The 23816-nt window shown below is 35.2% G+C and overlaps 1 protein-coding gene across 4 annotated transcripts in view; it reads left to right on the top strand.

Annotated features, from left to right (window-relative positions):
* VPS13A (vacuolar protein sorting 13 homolog A) overlaps nucleotides 1–23816 on the top strand; it is a 224969-nt gene that overhangs the window by 123332 nt on the left and 77821 nt on the right. For 3 of the 4 annotated variants that reach the window (XM_066257048.1, XM_066257050.1, XM_066257051.1), the window contains exons 37-46: nucleotides 8–177; nucleotides 734–951; nucleotides 2345–2577; nucleotides 5732–5824; nucleotides 6960–7316; nucleotides 8413–8514; nucleotides 9561–9719; nucleotides 9892–10147; nucleotides 16070–16230; nucleotides 21905–22008. In XM_066257048.1, the coding sequence (XP_066113145.1) occupies nucleotides 8–177; nucleotides 734–951; nucleotides 2345–2577; nucleotides 5732–5824; nucleotides 6960–7316; nucleotides 8413–8514; nucleotides 9561–9719; nucleotides 9892–10147; nucleotides 16070–16230; nucleotides 21905–22008 (1853 nt within the window). The remainder of the gene's footprint in view (nucleotides 1–7; nucleotides 178–733; nucleotides 952–2344; nucleotides 2578–5731; nucleotides 5825–6959; nucleotides 7317–8412; nucleotides 8515–9560; nucleotides 9720–9891; nucleotides 10148–16069; nucleotides 16231–21904; nucleotides 22009–23816) is intronic. The other variant, XM_066257049.1, reaches the window with a different exon arrangement.

Below are 23816 nucleotides of genomic sequence, written 5' to 3'. Positions count from 1 at the left end.
TCCACAGACTTCCTTTACAGATGTTCGTGATCCTTCTCTGAAACTTGCTGAATTTAAGTTGGAGAATATAATAAGTACTTTAAAAATGTATACCGATGAATCAACATTTTGTGCCTTCTCATTAAAAAACTGTATTTTAGATGATAAAAGGCCTCATGTCAAGAAGGCTACTCCTAGGTAATAGTGTTCTGAATTTTGCTTGAGAAAGGATTAACATATTGTATAAAACTTATTCCCAAAGTTCTGGATACATGTTTATTTTATTTTGCATGTTTATTTTCTGGATACATTCTTAAGATCTTTAGAGCTTCAGTTCAGTTGAGTAATTAATGGTTTAGTCAATATTAAAATGTCTTAGTTTTAAGAAATGTGCTCTTCTTACTGAATGGTTGAAAGATTGCATAAATTGGTATAATTACTTTTTTAATCTGTATTACCTAAATTATTTTAAATCCATTCAAATTGTAAATGGAAATACATAAAAGTTTGAGAGGAAAACTATGCTGAGATTCAAAATTCTGATAGTTCTTAAAGACACACTTTCTCATTTATAAAACAGTTATGCTCCAGAAGTTTGTAAGAATATTATTTGGAGTATTTTTGAGATATTCCCATGAGAATTATTTCAGATGCTGGATGGCTGTCAGTGAAAGGGATAAGAGATATTATTTTTTATTGGTATATTTGGTTATTTGTAAGATACTCATAGAAATTGCTCATTGTATTTTTTCAGAATGATAGGATTGACAGTTGGATTTGACAAGAAGGACATGATGGATGTAAAGTATAAGAGAGTCAGAGATGGTTGGGTGACTGATGTAGTCCTTCAAGAAACATATATTTGTGCAAGTGTGGAATTTCTGCTGACAGTTGCAAATGTCTTTTTTGAGGCCTACACCACAGGCACTGCTGTAGAAACCAATGTTCAGGCATGGACTGCTAAGGAAGGAGGTTAGTCATTAACTAAAATATTTAATATCTGTGTTATTGAAGTGCTGCAATAGCACTTACCTTGATTACTTTTCTAGATCAGCAATTTTCAACCAGTGTGCCTCAGGAACCTTTATAACATGCAGGACCTGACTAGTATTTGGTCAGGGCACTGACCTATTTTCCTTTAAATTGTCAAAAAAAACAAAAAACAAAAAAAACCCAGCCAACAACAATTACTGTTTAGTGTTAATTACGGTAATCAAAATTCTTTCTTTTTTTAAATTTTTTGTGTGATCTACAAAAAATATATTTTTGGTGTGCTACAGAATTTTAGTAATTAGTTTATGTGTTCCTTGAGATGAAATGATTGAAAATCACTGTTCTAGTTGATAAGATTAATGAATTAATAAATTAAAATCTTAGTTGTCAAGAAGAAAATGTGTTTTGTACTGGGATGTACGATTTTCTTATTTTTCAAGGTGTTGAATATATATATATATTTGAGTTCTATATTAGAATAAATAGTTGTACTTCTTTGTAGACAGTAATTTTAAAGACTTTGTTGGGAGAAAACCAGCAGGAGGAAATAATGAACCAACCACTCCTTTTTATTATTAAATATAATTCTTTAACTGAAAGTACTCTTACTTTTGTTTTATTTGTAGTATTCTATTATCTTTTTTTTTTTCATGACAGAAAGAGAGAGTCAGAGAGAGGGACAGATAGAGACAAACAGAAAGGAAGGGAAGAGATGAGAAGCATTAATTCTTTGTTGCTGCCTCTTTAGTTGTTCATTGATTGCTTTCTTATATGCACCTTGGCCTGGAGGCTATAGGAGAGTAAGTGACCCCTTGCTCAAGCCAGTGACTTTGGAGTTCAAGTCAGCGACCTTTGGGCTCAAGACAGTGACCTTTGGGCTCAAGCCAGTGACCTTAGGGTCATGTCTATGATCCCACACTCAAGCAAGAGAACCCACGCTCAGGCTGGTGAGCCCACGCTCAGGCCTGTGACCTCAGGGTTTTGAACCTGGGTCCTCTGTGTCCCAGTTCAAAGCTCTTATCTACTGTGCCACCATCTGGTCAGGCAGTTTTCTACTATGTTTCACATATTTCATTTACTGTGGAATAGTGGAAAGAGTGTCAAGTTGAGAGTTAGAAACTGGATTAGTTTTCATCTCTGCTGTTACATAGTGGAGATTTTTTCCACATTTTTAAATGTACTTATGGGTATAGTTTCTTCAAATCTTACTCTAAGAAAGTTGTTACAGATTCCTTTGGGATCTAAGATTCCTTTATTTTACCTTTTACTTAGAATAAAAATAATATTTTCCCATAAATAATAAATTTTGGGGGAATGTGTACAACAAAGATTTAAAATATTTTAAATTCACTTATTTTTATTTTTATTTTAGTACCTGCACAGGAACAAGATAAATGGGAAATTAATATTCTTATTAAAAATCCTGAAATTGTGTTTGTGGCTGATATGACAAGAAATGATGCTCCTGCCTTAGTTATTACAACACAATGTGAAATTTGTTGGAAGGGTGACCTTGAAAACAATACATTGACTGCTGTTATTAAAGATCTCCAAATGAGAGCATGTCCATTTCTTCCAGACAAGAGAAAAGACAAAATAACTACCGTGAGTTTACTGTTTTAACAGGAAAGACGTGGGAGTGTATTTCAGGATAAAGGAAATATGGAAATGTGGGTTCCAGAGAGCACTAGTTCACACCCCACATCTAAACCACATGCCAATGTCTATACTCATAATAGTCTTTTATTTTCTTGTTATTCAGTGGTGCTCATCTTGGGGCAGTCTTTCCAACAACACAATAGTGTTTGTAAAGTTTGGAATTTATAGAGTAGTCTTCTGTAGATGTTGGATAGCTTAGATTGCTTCTTTGAAGGGGAAGCAGTAGCAGCAGGAAATAATGCATCAGTAGTGCAAATCATATAAAATGGAAGCCGGATGGTGAGATTTAGAGAGTATAAAGAAAAAAATTAAATTGCACTGCAATTACAATGGATGTAGTTGGATACAATAAAAATAATACTAGTAGGAAAATAATTTTATTTAAGATATGTTTCTGTGTTTTTAAATTGATCTGTATGGGCTATATTATGGACAGCTTGACTATAATGTAGTTTTGTCACTAACACGTTGGACTGGCTGCATTTTAAATCCTAGGTAACTTAATTAGACTTGAAACTATAGGAGTTGGATGAGGAGTAAATCATATATTCATATTTAATTTTGGAAGGGGCTAGAAAAAAAGTCGATTAAAAAAATTCAATTTAGAAATTATTATATGTATTTATAATAGTGTTTTTTGCCTTCCCTAAGATGAAGAGATAACACAGATTTTATGTTGAAAAATCTTGGATTATGGATTTTAATGTGGTTATAATTTCCTATCCTTGAATTTTCAAGAAATAGTATGCTTATATTTAAGTCACATACTAGTTTTTCTTGCTGATATATCAGAATAATGGTAAATTTTAATGTGATTTCTTTGGAGAATGGGTTTGGTTGTCATTTTTTTCTGATTTATTTTTCATTGATAATGTAGGCAGAATTCTAAAATGGCCCCCAAGATTTCTACCTCCTGTTGCGTGTGCCCAGTACAGTCTTTTCCCATTGAGTATGGACAGGATCAGTGAATATATTTAAGTTACTATTCAGTTTGTACCAGAAGTAAGAGGTTGTAGCAATTATTTAAAATGTGGTAGCAGTTTTGGAACTGGGCAGTACTCAGAGGTATACAGAAGTTAGAGGAATTTTGAGGAGAATGATAAAGTCTATGAATTGTTTAGAACAGACTCTTGGTAGAAATGGTCATTCAGGATGCTGCCAATGGGGACTCAGATAGAAAGCAAAAGGCATATTATTGGAAGCTGGAGGAATGGCTTGATATATAGTCCAAAAAGCTTTGCAAAATTGTGTCTTACACAATTATATATAAAACAGAACTTGTAGTCTAAGATTTCCAAGCTGACTAATTTGAAGGTGGTGCCTGGTTTCCTACTCTTTATAGTAAAATGCTAGAGCAGAGAGAGAAATTGTGGGGATAACAGTTAAACAAAAAGAACAAAGACTTGAAGGTTTTGATAATTCTTAGCCTTCCAAATTACATAAGACATTAAAAGCCAAAATTGGATGTCACAGTGTAGCATAGAGAAAAGCCTGTGTAATTATAGAACTTTTTGCTAAACTTCAGATAAAAAATTCGCGTTCAGTCACACAGAGGGCCCTTTGAAGAGAGAAGTTTGTGTTTCTTTAAACCAGAGGAACTGTAGGAATCATAATGGTGTTACCCCTCAGCTATCTCAACAGGAGTCCATGATTATCTTAAAAAGATCTGTGGATGTGGCTTTTGCCTAAAAAAGTGGTTCTCAATCTTTCTAATGCCGTGACCTCGTAAAACAGTTCCTCATGTTGCGGTGACCCCAAACCAAAAAATAATTTTGGTGGCTACTTCATAACTGTAATTTTGCTACAGTTATGATTCGGAATGTAAATACCTGATATGCATTATGTATTTTCCGATGGCTTTAGGCGGCCCCGCTGGGGTCGCGACCCACAGATTGAGAACCACTGGATTGAAACCTCATGAAATATACAGAAAAGACTTAAGGTTCTTGAGAAAATTATTTTAGCAGAAACACCAGCAACAGGGACTGAGAGGGATGGGGAGTACTGAATGAGAAGAGTCTCTTGAGCGCCCACCACTCTACTGGCAGGAATCAGGATGACAAAACTCTGCTGCAAAATAACAAGACAAAACAAAACAAAAAAACAACTACTCAGCTGCAAGTTTGCGCTACTTTTTATAAAGAACAAAGAATGATGACTCAGGGTTGAGCTGAGAGCCCCTGAAAATTGTTAGTAGGTTTTGAAACCTAATCAAGAAACTCACTTACCTGGTTGCATTTCAGAATTGCTTTGAACCAGTGGCTCCTTTTTACCTTCCATTTTGCCCACTTGAATGGGAATATCTGTAATTGTTATTCTGTGTTTTCCCACCATTCTATTTTGGGAATGGTGGGAGCAAGTAACTAATCTTAGTTTTACAATTCCATAAAAGAAAGAGAAATAAGTGTCCTAGAAGCTAGTACTAATTTAATTTTAGATTTTGAGCTGGTAAGAGATAGGTGAGTTTTTGGATTTTTGAATCAGTGAAATATATAGATGAGATAGATGTGTGATGCGATGTAGACTTAATGTGATTTTGGACTTTGGGCTATAATGGGATGAGACTTAGTAACCTTAGGAGGTTGTGAATATATTTTGTGTTTGGAAGAAGTATGAGTCACTGGGTACTAGAGGGAAGAATTCTGCTTACTACAGGTGGGGAAAAATAATTTAATTTATAATTACATTAAGGATTATTTAGTAAACCTAATAATGTATTTATAATTTTTCCATCTCATCTTTTGTAGCTTTTTCTATATAATTTATATTTCATTGTAATTTTATAATGGAAAAAATACCATGGTAAAGTTTTTACTTTAGTAAAATAAAATATGTAACACAAGTTTTAATATATTTATATATTTAAGCATATTTAAGAAATTCTTTTACTATCAATATCTTATTACTATTGCTAATATTGATTCTTGCTATTATAAATAATGAGTAAGAAAAGAGGACAAATAAGTGTGTTTTTGAGTCACTTATTTTTCAACAGTTTTGACAAACTTGTTTATTTAACATAGTTATTACTAGGAAAATTTTCAAATAAAAATGTTTTAAGAACATTGGTAATTTAGTGGTATTCATTATTCTCTCTTAGGTTTTGCAGCCCTGTGACTTATTCTATCAAGCTACTCAGATAGGTAAAGATCCACAAGTGATTGATATATCAGTAAAATCTCTGACATTAAAGGTAAGTTAAAATGTAGTATCATTTAGAGTTTTTGTAAATTTAAAAAAAATTAATGAAAACTAGAAATAAGGAATTATAGGCTCTGGCCTATAATTGCTTATTTTTAATTCTCTGTTGGTTAGAGTATTGTTCTGATATGCCAAGGATGAAGCTTCAATACCTGGTCAGGGCACATACAAGAATTAACCAGTGAATGCAAAAATAAGTGGAACAACAATTTAGTGTTTCTTTCTCTCTCCTTCCACTCTCTCTAAATTCAATAATTAAACTTTAAAAAATAATTTAAAACTAAACTAGAAATAAGCAATTATTATACCAAGTTATTAATTGTTAAATAAAAAGGAAGCTGTTTTAGGCCCTGGCCGGTTGGCTCAGTGGTAGAGCATCGGCCTGGCATGCAGGAGTCCCGGGTTTGATTCCCGGCCAGGGCACACAGGAGAAGCGCCCATCTGCTTCTCCACCCCTCCCCCTCTCCTTCTTCTCTGTCTCTTTCTTTGCTCCAGCAGCCAAGGCTCCATTGGAGCAAAGTTGGCCCCGGGCGCTGAGGATGGCTCTGTGTTCTCTGCCTCAGGCGCTAGGATGGCTTGGTTGCAACAGAGCGATGCCCCAGATGGGCAGAGCATTGCCCCCTGGTGGGCGTGCTGGGTGGATCCTGGTTGGGCACATGTGGGAGTCTGTCTGACTGCCTCCCCGTTTCCAATTTCAGAAAAATTACCCAAAAAAAAAAAAAAAAAAAAGCTGTTTTAAAAATATTTTTATGGCACATTACTTAATAAAATGATAGTATTTAATATACATTTTTGTAACAAATGTTATGTAGTACATATTTTATTATTGGCATTTGACTGCTTCTGTGGTTAACATCTAACATCCCTATAATATGTATAGTTGAAAATTTATACTTGCTCAGTTTCATAGCAATAAGATTCATGTAAATATCTTAATTGAAATTAGTTATGAAAATCAAAAAATTTTGTAGTCCGTGAATTGTATTTGCTATTTTATGGTAGTAATATTATTTCAACATTAATTATTCATGTTCCTTCAGCAAATACATTTTAATTTTTTGAAGTACTATGTGTTTTTAAAAGTGCTATGAGTAGATCTTTATATTAGTTCAATTTTTTTCTCTTAGGTTTCACCAGTGATCATAAATACTGTGATTACCATAACTTCAGCACTTTATACAACTAAGGAAAACATCCCACAAGAAACCACTTCTTCTACAGCACATTTATGGGAAAAGAAGGATACGAAGAATTTAAAAATGTGGTTTCTTGAAGAGCCAAATGAAGTTCAAAACATAGCTCCCACAGCTGAATTAGTACCCCATGGAGAGATAATAAAAATGAACATTGATTCTATATTTATAGTTCTTGAGGCTGGAATTGGCCATAGAACAGTGCCTATGCTTTTGGCAAAGTCACATTTTTCAGGAGAAGGCAAAAACTGGAGTTCCCTCATAAATCTCCACTGTCAGCTTGAGCTAGAAGTAAGCATATTTTTCTGATTTTATAACAAATAATGCTAAATATGGAATATTTTGAGAATCTTATTTAAATATTTAAATTAAGCACATTACAAATATGTTAGCTTACAAAACTTTTGGAAGAAATTTTATAAATTTATGGCCTTTGATAAAGTTTTATGTGTAGAGGAGGTCCTCATTTAATGTTACTGATAGGTTCTCAGAGCGTTGGAGGGCCGCCACATACAGTGCTCCTCTCACTGACCTCCAATGAAAGAGGTGCCCCTTCTAGAAGTGTGGTGGGGGGCCGGATTAATGACCTCAGGGAGCCTCATGCTGCCCACGGGCCGTAGTTTGGGGATGCCTGGTATAAAGGATTACAAGGCTAGGCTTTTTACTTTTATATAATGCAGATTTTTAGTGAGAATCCACTAAGATCTTTCAATTTTTTGTGAGAGTACTTTATATAAGAAGTATTTGCTTTGAACCAACATATGTTGTTTCCGTGTTTTCACTACCCCTCGTCTGGCTGTGCTACTTCTGCTATATGGAAACATGCTACATGCCGTTCATTAGTTTCCTGCACACACTCCTTCAGTGCTTTCCTCACTTGGTTAACACCATAGTTTAGTTTTCATAATTTAATCCAGGTAAAACTCTCATTTTATCATCTTTCCTTGACTTCCAGGCCAGACTAAACATACAAAACTGTGTGTGTCTATCATATATTATTGACTTTTTTTCTTATTATTGACATTTTTAACTTTTCAAAAGCCTTTAAAGGCAAATAACATAGGATTCAATGAGTGTTTATTTATTTGAATTCTCTGAACTTCCCGGACACCCTAGATAAAATCCTCTGCAAAATATACAGAATTCTAGTCAGAATTTGAACATCTGTACTAAGTACTAAGTCTCAACCTCTATTAATATATAACTATAACAATACAAATAATATAGCAGCTTATAAATCTCTATATATTTTGATAAAAGGTAGATTATTAGATCAGTTTACACTAGACATAACCTCCATAATTTAAACTACAGTACCTCTGGGGGTGGAAAATTATTTTAGCAAATAATAGAATGCCTTATTAAAAATTAAAATTTTTCTTTATAGGTGCATTATTACAATGAAATGTTTGGTGTCTGGGAACCTTTGCTGGAACCCTTAGAAATTGATCAGACTGAGAATTTTAGACCATGGAATCTTGGAATCAAGGTATATTTGAAGTCGTAAAATTTTCAGTGTCTGTCTGAAGAAGACACAGTTTTCAACTTCATTCTAATGTGCGAGAGAACTGATAGCAGAGAGGGTCTTCACTAAATTAATAGTACCTTCAGTATTGAGGAGGTTGAGGTGCAATTCTGACGGCAGGGACCCCACTCATATTAGAATGCCACTTGTATCTTGTCGGTTGTTATTTATTCTGAGTTTTCTTTGTCTTCTGAAGGATGTGTAAATGGAAGAGAATATGTTATTTGTTTGAAATATGTTGTGAATTTAGGTAATGATAAGAATCAAGACCTTTAGATGGATAAAATTGTGCTTCTGAAGCAAGAGGCTACATGTTTCCTCCCTAATGCAAATTCAGTCAGTCTGCAGATAGGTGTTCAGTTGTTTAAAGCCAATGAAAGTAACAACAAAGGTGACTAGCTTGGCATGTCCAGCTTTTTGTATTAGATCACTATATTTGATTTTTCACGTATTTCAAATAAAGGATTTTGGTAAAAGAACTTATGTGGTGGTTTTTAGGTTGGAGTATACATGGGCACTAGATCTGTGAATCTTAAAAAGATGTAGATGGCATTGTTTCTCATGAGTTCTGGGTTCTAGTGACACTGCTTTGCAGCTATTGTTGGACTTGTTAAGTCCCTGATTTTCTGCTCTTTATTTATAGCATGACCAGTAAACTAAATGACTTTTCTTGTTCTGAATTCTCATGTGCTATAAATGATGTGCTTTTCATTTTCGTTCTGAGGCCGCATGCATTTAGTAATTTGAATTTTTTTTTCCTTTCTAAAATGTACCTGTCATTTTAGTATCAATGAGGATGAGAAGAATTTTTCCTATAATACTGCTCTGTGCTATGTGACCTTAGTTGGCTGAAGTCCAAGTAATTCCAATAAGGCAGTGGAGCTGATAAAATTTTTGCTCTTTCTAATGTTACTGGGATTTGTCTAAAGTTTTTCCTTTTCAAAATGAGTTATGTTGTGCTTGTAGGAGCACATTTTCCTCATATTTCTATAATTTATATATCATTTTAGATGAAAAAGAAAGCGAAACAAGCCATTGTTGAGTCAGAGTCTGAAGAAGAAAATTACAAAATTCCAGAATATAAAACTGTCATCAGTTTCTATTCAAAAGACCAACTAAACATTACATTATCCAAATGTGGTCTTGTAATGTTAAATAATTTGGTCAAGGTAAGAAAAGACATTTGAAATTTTAAATGTGCTGTACTAGTCTGTATTAACCACTTTTCTTGAATAAAAAAATTATTCACATAGTTACTCGCCATATGTTTATTAGTGTTCTGCTTGTCATTTAGTGCCCCCATTTCATTTTACTTTACTAATGATAACTCTTCCTTATTAGGCATTTACAGAAGCTGCCACTGGATCTTCAGCTGCTTTCATAAGGGATCTAGCACCATTTATGATTTTCAATTCTCTTGGACTTACTATCACTATTTCACCGAGTGATTCTTTTAGTGTACTCAACGTTCCAATGGCAAAGTCCTATGTATTGAAAAACGAGGAGAGTTTAAGTATGGATTATGTCCGAACAAAAGACAATGATCATTTCAATGCAATGACCAGCCTAAGCAGCAAACTTTTCTTCATTCTTCTTAGTGAGTAACAAATTACCTTCCTGGGCTTTTTTATTTCTTTTGTTATATTTTACATATCATTTTACTCACTTATGATATCTTACAAGTTTTTTTATCTCCTTCCTAGTAAGTTTTGTTTCTTCCCTTACAATGCTTTGGTTGCTTTTGTTCCTAAGTGTTATGAAACTTTTTTGTATAGTTTTGTATGTTATATTCTAACTTTCTTTATTCACCGCTTTATTTAGAGTGGAGTAATTTGCTGCTTTACATTATTGAGAGGGAAAATACTAGATCATATTCTTACTCAGCTTTTACAGACCATAGCTATTGGTGGGTGGTGTTTTAACCACATTTGGTATAACTCATTGATATTCCACCAGTGTAGCTGAATGAATTCAAAATAAGGTTTGCATTTATGGAAATGGCAAATTATAATGGTTTGGGAGGTTGTAAATGTTTTTTACGTTATGCTTATTGAGGTGAAATTTTTTTTGTCCTCTCTGCTTCTCAGAAGCTTTTCATTTTCTTGAGGAGTAAAAGTAAATAATTCTTAAATTGTCATCATACAGTATATACTTATTGTGAAGTTAAATAGTCCCGGAGCCTCACCCACACCACTTTCTGATACTTTGATATTTAAATAGTTATTTGAAATGTTAATTAGACATTGGTTAGGAGTGCCAAAACAGATAGCTAGTGCTTTCTCCTAGCCAGGAAATGATGCACAGTAGTGGCAATGTTTCAGATCTTATCTGACCTTGTCAGTGAATTGTTCTCATCAGTTTTGCCTCTTATTTGTTCTTGAACTAACATTTTTATGGAATGAGATAAGGGAATTGATGTAGATAACAATTCTCCCCCAATAAATGCAATATACGCATTTATATTTGTAAGGTGACCAACTTTTTTTACAATAAAAAGGAGGACAAAAATAAATTGAGAAAAACAATATCGTAAATAAAAGAAACATTTTATTCATTGCAACAATAATACACTATAACAGCGGTTCTCAAACTTTTTGAAGTAAGGGCGCATTTAAAATTCTACAAATGATTGTAGGCACACTATATACAAATTTCTGAGAAATATGTTATAATAATTAAGTCAAATATTAAAGAAAAAAGTATAAAGTCCAAGTGTGCTTTTACAGTAAACGAAATAAATACAACAAAATTAAATTTATTCTGACATTAGAAAACATTTTTATGTTACATTTTTAGAGTTATGCTTTTTAGAATTCATAAGAAAAAGGGTTAAAAAAATAAAACCACAAAAAAGTTATCTCTCTCTCTCTATATATATATATATAGATAGATAGATAGATAGATAGATAGATACATTCTTAGTAAGATTTAGTAAATTCGTCAGGTCTCGGTGTGAATGTCTTTAGTTTTTTCATTCTGTGTTTATGAGAAATATGAGCCTGATGTGTCCTAGCAATATCTTCATTGTTTAGACATATATTTGAAGGCAAACTCTCATTTCCTTGTCAATACATTGAAGAATTCCTCTCTTTTTACTCTTTTTTCTGAAGTTGGAAACGGGGAGGCAGTCAGACAGACTCCCACATGCACCTGACCAGGATCCACCCAGCATGCCCACCAGGGGGCGATGCTCCGCCCATCTGGGGCATTGCTCTGTTGCAACCAGAGCCATTCTAGCGCCTGAGGCAGAGGCCATAGAGCCATCCTCAGCACCCAGGCCAACTTTACTCCAATGGAGCCTTGGCTGTGGGAGGGGAAGAGAGAGAGAGAGAGAGAGAGAGAGAGAGAGAGAGGAAGGAGAGGGGAAGGGGTGGAAAAGCAGATGGGCGCTTCTCCTGTGTGCCCTGGCTGGGAATCGAACCCGGGACTCCTGCACGCCAGGCCGACGCTCTACCACTGAGCCAACAGGCCAGGGCCTCTTTTTACTCTTAATTGTGTTGAGTGCAGAAAACTCCCACCATACATATTATCTTAACTTGACACCAAAAGATAGAAGAAACTTGCCTCCAGTCTTTCTGGGGAATATGGCAGGTAGTGTAAACCATCCAGCACCACAGCTTAGCAGCCTTTTGCAACCTAATCAGTCTAGTGAGGTGTGTGGTTGGGCAGACTGTCAGCTTACAGCCAATTCCCCAAACCTTTGTCCCCCAAAAATCTAAACTCCAAAAACCCTGTTGGTTATTTGGTCCCCAACAGGCACATATTTCTCTGGAATACCATAGGGTGCACCTGGAAATCTTCTAGGGTGCACCCTTTTGATTTATAGCACCACTGCGCTATAATATGATAAATGCATAATAAAAATATTTTTAATATTTTATATTGTAATTATGCTTACATGCCTATTACATTTTATTAATAATTGTAAGAAAAAAGTATTCATTTAGATACAAATACGTCACATCACATGCAATGGATCAACTCTGCATTGATCGAATACAGACATTTACAGATCAGTCTTCCAATATCAAAAAGGAGGACATGTAGGAGGACACTTTTCAAGGGAGGACGGAACTTACGAAAGGACTGTTCTCCCTAACGAAGGACAATTGGTCACCTTAATACTTGATGAATGTGTATAAAATTTTGCTTAATCAAATCTTAGATATAAAAAGTGTCACATATTTGAAAAATTAAGAACAGAGAAATTGCAGCTACCTTGCTAATTGCCAATGACTGCCTGAAGGTCTTGGCTCTCGCTGTTATAACAGAAGATAAGAGATTATGTTTTCTTGTATTTTATAATTCTTCTTATTAGTTATTTTGAAAGGTTTATGAATTTATTTGTTCCTAAATGTTATGAAACTTTTTTTCATAAGTGTTGTTGTCTTAGTTCAAACCACTGTGACACTTTTTTCAATTAAAAAATTTTTTTTTGGTAAAATTTTTGAAGCTTTTAGATGAATGTTGTGAAAATGCATTGTGGTTTCTTACAATATCCCTTTATATACATTATGTCTATACATAGAAATACTCTTTCTATAATCCCTTTGTATAGTCCAGGGGTCGGGAACCTATGGCTCGTGAGCCAGATGTGGCCCTTTGATGGCTCCATCTGGCTCACAGACAAATCTTTAATAAAAAAAATAATAATGTTAAAAAATATAAAACATTCTCATGTATTACAATCCATTCATTTCCTACCACTCATTTTCATGGTTGCGGGTAGCTGGAGCCAATCACAGCTGTCCTCCAGGACAACACCAAATTTTTATTGGATAATGCGTAACATACACAGGTCATTGTGAGGTCAGGAAGTAAACTTCCCTCCTTTTAATCAAGTAGTCAGCTAGCTAATTGCAGAAACCCTTTTTACAAAGAAGATGGCTAAAAGAAAAAAAGATGAGAAGTATCGTACTTTTCAGCAGGAATGGACAGGAGAATTTGCCTTTGTAGAGAGAGCAGGTTCTGCAGTGTGTCTAATATGCAATGATAAAATTGCATTGATGAAACAGTCAAATATAAAGCAGCACATTAACACACACCATACTACATTTGCATGAAATATCCAGCGGGGGACAGCAGGAGGAAAGCATGTCAGGAGCTAATGTGCAAGCTAGTCAGCAGCAACTCAGTTTTTGGACCCAACAAGGTGACTGGAATTCAGCTAGCTTTGCTAGTGCTTTAGCAATTGTGAGAAACGGAAAGCTATTCACAGATGGGGAGTATGCCAAAACATTCATGCTTGATGTTGCCAATGAACTTTTTGATGATTTTTTTGGATAAAGACAAGATAATCAAACGAATAAAAGACATGCCTCTGTCGGCAAGAACTGTTCACGATAGTACCACCATGATGGCAAATCAAATTGAGGCAACACAAGTGAAGGAATTAAATGCAGCATCATTCTTTTCTCTCACTTTGGATGAGTCAACAGACGTAAGCCATTTATCCCAGTTCAGCGTGATTGCAAGGTATGCTGTCGGTGCCACACTACCTGAGGAAAGTCTTGCTGTTTTGCCTATGAAACAGACAACAAGAGGGGAGGATTTATTCAAGTCTTTCACTGAGTTTGCTAAAAAAAAATTACCAATGGATAAAATTATTTCGGTGTGTACTGATGGTGCTCCGTGCATGGTGGGGAAAAACAGAGGATTTGTAGCGCTTCTTCATGAACATGAAAAGAAACTCATCCTAAGTTTTCACTGCATCCTACATCAGGAGGCACTTTGTGCTCAGATGTGTGGCGAGCAGCTTGTTGAGGTGATGTCGCTGGTCATTCGGGTGGTCAACTTTATTGTTGCCCAAGCTTTAAATGATCACCAGTTTAAAACACTGCTGGATGAAGTTTGGAATAATTATCCTGGTCTGCTTCTGCACAGCAATGTGCGTTGGTTGTCAAGAGGGAAGGTGCTCAGCTATTCCGCGGCTTGTCTGAGCGAAATCTGTACTTTTCTTGAAATGAAAAATGTCAAGCATCCTGAGTTAGCTAATACTGAGTGGCTTCTGAAGTTCTACTATCTTGTGGACATGACTGAACATCTGAACCAGCTCAATGTGAAAATGCAAGGCGTTGGAAATACAGTCTTATCCCTTCAACAAGCAGTGTTTGCATTTGAAAACAAGCTGGAACTCTTCATCGCCGACATTGAAACAGGTCATTTACTACACTTTGAAAAACTGGGAGAGTTTAAAGATGCATGCACAGCAAGTGACCCTGCTCAACATCTTGATCTCCAGCAGCTAGCGGGCTTCACATCTAATCTTCTGCAGTCAATCAAAGCGCGCTTTGGAGAATTTCATGAGCGCACTCATCTTTTTAAGTTCATCATCCATCCACATGAGTGTGCAGTGGACAGCGCCGACCTGAGTTACATCCCCAGTGTCTCTGTCAGAGATTTTGAGCTACAAGCTGCTGACCCGAAGGCCTCAGACATGTGGGTGAATAAGTTCAATTCACTGAATGAAGATTTGAAAGACTTGCACGACAGCAAGCAGAGTTGGCGAGCAAACACAAGTGGGGAGAAATGAAAAAACTTCAACCCGTGGACCAGCTGATTGTCAAAACTTGGAACACGCTTCCCATCACATACCACACACTGCAGCGTGTGAGTATTGCTGTACTGACAGTGTTTGGCTCTACGTATGCATGTGAGCAGTCTTTCTCACATCTAAAGAACATTAAGACCAACCTACGATCACGTTTAACGGAACGGATGGAAGTCTCAACGCCTGCATGAAGCTTAACCTCACTATGTATCAGCCAGACTACAAAACCATGCAGCAAAATGGTGGGATCTTGATAACATTATACGAAGTGAAATAAGTAAATCAGAAAAAAACAGGAACTGCATTATTCCATACGTAGGTGGGACATAAAAGTGAAACTAAGAGACATTGATAAGAGTGTGGTGGTTATGGGGGGAGGGGGGAAAGGGAGAGGGAAAGGGGGAGGGGGAGGGGCACAAAGAAAACTAGATAGAAGGTGACAGAGGAAAATCTGACTTTGGGTGATGGGTATGCAACATAATTGAAAGACAAGATAACCTGGACTTGTTGATCTTTGAATATATGTAACCTGATTTATTGATGTCGCCCCATTAAAAAAATAAAATTATAATTAAAAAAAAAAAAACCATGCAGCACTAGAAGTCGCATTAATGGTAAGTATTTTATTCATCATTGGTTAGCAACAGCATAACAACATTATTAAAAAGAATTCAGAGACTTATTGTACTTTAAAAGTGTTGGCCTTACATAAAATGCACACATTTGCTTGTATTTAGTGTTAAATATATTGTATGGCTCTCACGGAATTACATTTTAAAATATGGGGCATTCATGGCTCTCTCAGCAAAAAAGTTCCCGACCCCTGGTATAGTCTTTACTCCAAAGAGATGAGTGACTTCCTCATAACTTTAAAAAATCATATCTGATGTTTCAAATATTTCACATCTATTTAAACTTAGTACATAATGACTTATAATAAAAATTTTCTAACATGTCTATTCAATTTAGCACCCGCTAACCACTCAACTGCTGATAAAATTCCTTTAACGAAAGTGGGACGACGACTATACACTGTAAGACACAGAGAGTCTGGAGTTGAAAGATCTATTGTTTGTCAAATTGATGCAGTTGAAGGAAATAAGAAGGTAACAGTTCGTTCCCCAGTGCAGGTATGAAATATGATTTTTTATAGGGTCATATGCATATTTGTGTGCTAATAAAAAAAAAAAGTAAATTAAAGCAAAGTACTACTAAAGAATACAAATTGTAGTAGCCATACAGATAATATCAAAAAGAAGAATCATTACCAGTAATTGTATTACTCTAATAAGAGCAGTGATAGGATTTTGTTGTAATTTTTTTTAGAGTACTTTGTAAAAAGAAAACCCATCAATATTTTGCTGGGGTCTTTGTTTTAATTAGAGAATATGGTGAGAAAAAATTTTATAGCTCTAATGAAGTAAAATTGATAATACAATGAGCTGCGTACATTTAAAGTTGAGGAGTTTGACACTAGAATACACCCATGAAACCTTTATCAGAATCAAGGTAGCGAACATCTTTATCTCCTCAAAACATTTTCTCTTTCCTTTCTTTCCCATTCCCAGGCATCCACTAACACAGTGGTCAGCAAACCACCGCTCTCAGATTGAGGACATTTTTAGCAAAGGCCAGTTTAGGAGTACCCTAATTAAGTTAATAACAATGTACCTACCTATATAGTTTAAAAAATTTTGCTCTCAAAAAATATTTCAATCGTTGTACTGTTGATATTTGGCTCTGTTGACTAATGAGTTTGCCGACCACTACACTAACATGTTCTCATTGTACATTAGTTACCTAATATAGAATCTTATATAAATGAAATAGAATACACAATGGAATCTTAATTCTTTTACTAGACATAATTTCATATGTATCAGTGTTGTTGCGTTCAGTTGCATGTTATGGTTGAGTAGTAATTTGTTATATAGATATACCACATACTGTTTTGTCTGTAATACAAGGTAAGGGATGAAGTTCATTTTTTTCCTCATATGGCTGGCTAATCGGTTGTTCCAAAAAGATTATTCTTTTTTCATTAAGTTTCCTTGACACTTTTGTCAAACATAGTTGACCATATCTGTGTCAGTTTATTTCTGAACTGTTTATTTGGCTTTATTGCTCTGCTTGCTTATCTTCATGGTAATGCCACACTGTCTTTATACTTTACACTGACTTTTGGGTAGCACAGGTTGTTCCACTTTGTTCTTTCCAGATGTTGTTTGGGCTATTTTCAGTCCTTTTCATTTCCATTTAAATTTCAAACTCAGATTTTCAGTACGTATTTATGAAAAATTTTGGATAAAATTTCAGTTTTACATATTTCTGATTTTTCATTGCTAGGGGAAGAATAGTTGATTTTTATATTAACTTGTCCAAACTTCATATATGCACATTTTAGTTCTAGTAGTTTTTTTATATGTATAGTTACAGTGTCTGTAAAGACATTTTTACTTTTTCCTTTCTAGTATGGATGTGTTTTATTTATTTTGTTTCATTCAGTCAGTCAGTCAGTTTTGCTGGCTAGAACCATAGGAATCACAAAAGCAGATGTTTTCACTTTTAAAGGAAAAGTTTTCACTACTTAACTGTTAAGTATGTTTTGAGGGTTTTTTGTTTTGTTTTGCTTTGATTTTTTGTAGATGCCCTTTCTCAGGCTGAAAATGCTCCCTTTGTTTATAGTTTGCTAAGAGTTTTTATTAGGATTTTATCAGATGATTTTATGCATTTATTGAGAGGATCTTTTTGAAACATGTGTTTATATGGTGAATTACATTGGTTGATTTTTTTTTTGAGAGAGAGAGAGACAGATAGGAAGAGAGATGAGAAGTATCAACTCATAGTCGCGGCACCTTACTTGTTCATTGATTACTTTTCCATATGTGCCTTGACCAGGAAGCTCTAGCCAAGCCAGTGACTACTGGCTCAAGCCAGTGACCTTGGGCTTCAAGCCAGTGACCACAGGGTCATATCTATGAGCCCACGCTCATGGTGGCGACCTCATGCTCAAGCTGGTGAGCCTGTGCTCAAGCTGACAACCTTTGGGTCTTGAACCTGGGTCTTCAGTGTCTCAGGCTGATCCTCTACCAGTGGTTGGCAAACTGTCAGTAGAGCCAAGTATCAACAGTATAATGATTGAAATTTCTTTTGAGAGCCAAATTTTTTAAACTTAAACTATATAAGTAGGTACATTCCTTATCGAGGTAACACCAGCACATGGTATTTTGTGGAAGAGCCACACTCAAGGGGCCAAAGAGGTGCATGTGGTTTGCCGACCAGGGCTCTGTCTATCCACTGTGCCACTGCCGGGTCAGGCACATTGGTTGATTTTTAACTGTTATGGTAAATAAGATTTTATTGATCTTTAAATTTTGACTTGCATTGCCAGTATAAATCTCACTTGGTAATGAAGTATTATTAACCATTTAATGCATTGTTGGATTGATTTGCTAAAATCATGTTAGAACTTTTGCACTTATCTTCATGAGTGGTATTGGTCTAGAGTTTTCTTGTAATGTTTTCCTTCAATGAAGGTTTTAAAATATAGTTTCACTTTATTTTATGTTTAAGGGTTATTCAGGTTATTTGTTACTTATTAAGTATACTTTTCTAGTAATTTCATCTTTCATGAAATTTGTCCATGAATTATTTTCATTTTTATTTCACTTTTTTTTAACATTTTTTTTTTTTTACAGAGACAAAGAAAGAGAGAGAGGGATAGATAGGGACAGACAGACAGGAACAGAGAGATGAGAAGCATCAATTATTAGTTTTTCGTTGTGCATTGCGACACCTTAGTTGTTCATTGATTGCTTTCTCATATGTGCCTTGACTGTGGGGCTACAGCAGACTGAGTAACCCCTTGCTCGATCCAGCGACCTTGGGTCCAAGTTGGTGAGTTGGTGAGCTTTTGCTCAAACCAGATGAGCCCGCGCCCAAGCTGGCGACCTCGGGGTCTCGAACCTGGATCCTCGGCATCCTAGCCTGACGCTCTACCCACTGCGCCACCGCCTGGTCAGGCATTTTTATTTCACTTTTATATTTTAAGTTACTTTCACTGGGTATAGAAATCTAGATGGATAGGTTATTTTTTCCTCATACTTTTAAGAAGTTGTTCCACTGTTGACTGGATTATATTGTTTCTGACAGGAGTCTGCTATTATTTTTGTCTTTGCTCTTTTATCAAAGGGTTGATTTATTTTATATGCATTTAAGATTTTTTGCTTTTTATCACTAGTGTTAAGTAATTTAATTGTGATGAGTCTTAGTGTAGTTTACTTTGTGTCTCTTGTACTTGGATTTATTAAGTTTCTTAAATCAGTAGATTTATAGTTTTTATCAACTTTAGAAATTTTTTTTGGCATTTTTTCTTCAAATATTTTTTCTGCCTTTTCCCTCTTTTCTCTTCATTGATCACAACTAGATATGTATGAGAGTGTTTAAATCTGTACTTCAGCTCACTAATGGTCTGTTTATTTTTTCTTTCAGTTCTCCCCCCCTTTTGTTTCTGCATTGATAGCTTCTTTTGTTGTCTTTAAATTCAGTTATTTTTTCAATGTGCAATCTTTTCTCAAGTTCATCCAATGTATTTTTGTCTCTAGAATTTTTATTTGAATTTTTTTTCATTTTTCTGATATTTGAATTTTTAATCCATATTTTACATCTTTTATTAATACTCTCAGTCTTTCCCTTACTTTGAATATATTGGATATAGTTATATAAATGTTTTAAAATACTTGTGTATTATCTCTCATTATGTCTATTTTTTGTTTTATTTCATTGTAGATCATTTAGAATTTTTTTATGTCTAGTAATTTTTTACTGGATGTCTAAAAGTGAATTTTACCTGACTAGATGTTTTATATACATTTGTATTTCTTTATATATTCTTGAATTTTATTCTCCAATACAGTTCTGTTAGTTGGAAGGTGAACCTCTCAGTCCTTATTTTCAAACTTTTTATGTGGGACTCAGGCAGCCTTTTTAGTCCATAGATAATTTTGTCTCACTAGTAAGGCATTGCAACTGATACCTTCTATACTAAATAAAGTTTAACCACTTTGACTGTTGATAAAAGGAACTATGTGTCAACAACAGAGATTGTTTTGTTTGACCCTTTTGGATAAATCTTTACCAAGCCTTAGATAGTTGACTAAGGGGCATGTGCTGATCAGTACCGAAATGAAGTCTTGAGAATGGGGTACATTAAATACCAAGATATTTAACAATTCTTACATCTGCATGCAGCCATCTCCTCTCATACAATGTGCTGTGAGTTTAAACCACGTTAGCTTTCCAAAATTTTCATATCTCTCCTCAACTCAGGCCACTTTAGCTCTGTTTGACTCTTCATTGCCTATAAGTAGTCTGGAAACACTCCAGGCAGCAGGCTGGAGCTATTGTAGAGCTTTGTTTTGTAGATTAAAAAAAATTTTTTTTTCCTTTCCTATGCTACTTATTACCCAGTGTCTGACAATCATTGTTTAATGTGTATCCCTGCCCTGCTGTGTTCAGTTGTATAGGTTGGGAAAGTATGTCTGGTACCTATTATTCCATCATGGCTGAAAACAGAAATTCCTTTTCTTTATGACTTATAATGAACTGTTTTAAAAAAACAAGTGTTGAGCTGTTCTCATTATTATTGATTTTTAAAATTTTATTGCATAAACATTAAGTTTCATACATGTATTCTTTCTAGAAATCAAAATGTATTTCTATGGCTTTAAATAGGTGATACAAAAAATATAACTAGAAATAAAATATAGTGAAGTTAAGACTATCCATTTGTTCTTAGTTCTCAGCATGTTTTATATTTCAGTGTGGTTTTCTTGTTAGAAAGTTCTTAGTAAGATATAGAAAGATAAGAAAATGATCTTGTTAACCAATTTGTTTTCATTCATCCAAAGGTAAATATAACTGACGTTTATCTGATAATTTGTAATAATAAAAATTACGTTGCCTTTTATGTTACCTCAGAGATATATCTCTGAAATATGTCTCATCCAATAAGTAGCATACAACAGCAATCTAAAAAGGTGGGCATTTGTATGCTGAGGCTTGTTCTTTATTTTGTCATAGACATTTAAATTTTTGATGTAATATTTTTTCCTGTGAACTTTTCCCAATATTCTTATCTAAGCAAGATGTTATTCCTTATCTCAAAGTCAAGAAGATATTACTTACTTTCTTTTTTTAGGATTTTTGAAGTTATTGGAGGTTGTTTTATTTTAATTAAAAAAAATTTTTTTTAAATTTTAGTGAGAGGAGGGGAGGCAGACTCCCACATGCGCCCTGTTTGAGATCCACTTGACAAGCCCTTGTTCATCTGGGACCATTGCTCTATTGCTCAGCAATGGAGCCATGTTTTAGCGCTTCAGGCAGAAGGCCACAAAGCCATCCTCAGCACCCAAGGCCAGCACGTTCAGACTGATCAAGCCATTGCTGCAGGAAAGGAAGAGAAAAAGATAGAGGGAGAAGGGGGAAGGATGGAAAAGCAGATAGTCACTTCTGTGTGCCCTGACCGGGAATTGAACCAGGGACATCCACATGCCAGGCCAACACTCTACCACTGAGCAAGCCAGCCAGGGTGGAAGTTTTATTTTTGAGATTCTTTTTCAATAAAACTGTAGAAACTTTTCTCGTATTTTTAGGATAAATAATTACATATTTGTGTCTTTTCTAACTTATATAAACAAGGTAACTATTGCTTGTGAGTTCTTCATTGGGATATGTAGTTGAAATGTATTTTAGCTATCTTTATTAGTTTAATGATACTAAATATTATTTGTTTTTCTTTTCTAGATTAGAAATCATTTTTCAATTCCACTTTCTGTTTATGAAGGGGAAACTTTATTGGGAATTGCTTCACCTGGAAATGAATTTAACATACCATTATCATCTTACCGGTGATTCTGCTTTAACTTTTTTTTTGGTCTCTTATAGAACTTAGTTTCTAATTTGATAGGGATAGCTGTCTTTAAATTAACAAACTTTGATCAAATCTATCCTATATAACTATGTCAGTTTCAGGGCACATAGAAGAGTTTTGGTTTTTTAAAAGAAATACTGTTTAAGTTAATGTATTTAATTTATACCATGTAAATTATGTATGCTTTACCAGTAAATACAGTTATTACATGCTTGCAATATAGCCATCATAACCATAATCATATACAACGTAGGGCAAAAGTAGATTTATAGTTGTGTGTGAAACACTTTATTCTTATCTTATTACTTATTATTGTCTAATTTTCCATACTGTACATCTACTTTTGCTCCACGGTATATATTCATAGTTTTTAAAAATGTCTAAGCATGACTGGTAGCTTATGGATGTATATACACTATTAGGCAAGTGATTTTTACTTTTCAAAGGTTTTGTAATAAAATTATTTTGGAATTCCCTTAGAAAACATAAGATTTTCTTGGCTGGTTGGCTCAGTTGTAGAGCATCAGCTCAGCATGTGAATGTCCTGAGTTCAATTACTAGCTGGGATACAAGAGAAGCACCCATCTGCTTCTCTACCCCTCCTCCTCTTCTATCTCATTCTCTCTCTCTCTCTCTCTCTCTCTCTCTCTCTCCCTCCCTGTCCCCCTCCCCCCTCCCCTCTCTCTCTCTCTCTCTCTCTCTCTCTTTCTCTCTCTCTCTCTCTCTCTCTCTTCCCCTCCAGCCATGGTACGATTGGAGCAAGTTGGCCCCATGCGCTGAGGATGGATCTATGGCCTCTGCCTCAAGCACCAAGAAGAGCTCTGTTGCTGAGCAATGGGGCAGTGTCCCAGATGGGCAGAGCACTGTCCCCTAGGGGGCTTGCTGTGTGATCCCAGTCAGGGCATGTGTGGGAGTCTGTCTCTGCCTCCTGTCCTCTCACAGAATTAAAAAAATGATTTTCTGTTTGTTCATTTATCTTTTGATTATTTTAGAATTTTAGTCAGTCTTAAATATTTAAAGTAATCTGACTAAAATTGATATGAAATCTTAAGTTAAGAAAGGCTATATTAAAATTGTTACAAAATAGTAATGATGGGCTTGTCTCAAAATAATAAGTTTATGACATAACAAACAAGTATTCAGGATATTTAATTTGGAGTTGAAAATTAAAAACAAGGAAAAAGGGAGATTAAACTCTTTTGAAGAATAAAATCTTCCTTAGAATTAATAACTTATTTTTCCAGGTACCATTCAGAACCCATGCTAGACATGGACACTTAGACCTCTGCTACAGAAAGATGGAGCCAAAATTACAAGGATTGCTTAAATATTCCTTCCCTCTATTCATTCTGACCCATGCCTAGGAATTCAAGATTGGATCCCTGATGTTTAGAAGACAGTGCAGCTGTTTTAGGCACAAGGAGCCATCCCCAGCGCCCGGGCCATCTTTGCTCCAATGGAGCCTTGGCTGCGGGAGGGGAAGAGAGAAACAGAGAGGAAGGAGGGTCGGGTGGGGGTGGAGAAGCAAATGGGCACTTCTCCTATGTGCCCTGGCCGGGAATCGAACCCGGGTCCCCCGCACGCCAGGCCGACGCTCTACCACTGAGCCAACCAGCCAGGGCCTATTCTGTTATTTTTAATAAATTATTGCTATGTTTTGTGACTGTTCATAAAAGAGAAAAGTTAGGCATTTGAGTATCTTTACACTTTTTTTTGTTCAAGGCAAATTATTAATTTGTTACATGGAAGTTAATCAATTTTTATTAGAATTATTAGTAACTTACA

The sequence above is a fragment of the Saccopteryx bilineata genome, chromosome 2, assembly GCF_036850765.1.
Source record: "Saccopteryx bilineata isolate mSacBil1 chromosome 2, mSacBil1_pri_phased_curated, whole genome shotgun sequence".
NCBI classification, from domain to species: Eukaryota; Metazoa; Chordata; class Mammalia; order Chiroptera; family Emballonuridae; genus Saccopteryx; species Saccopteryx bilineata.
Note: the sequence above shows the minus strand (reverse complement) of the source record. Positions and strands in the feature narration are given on the sequence as shown.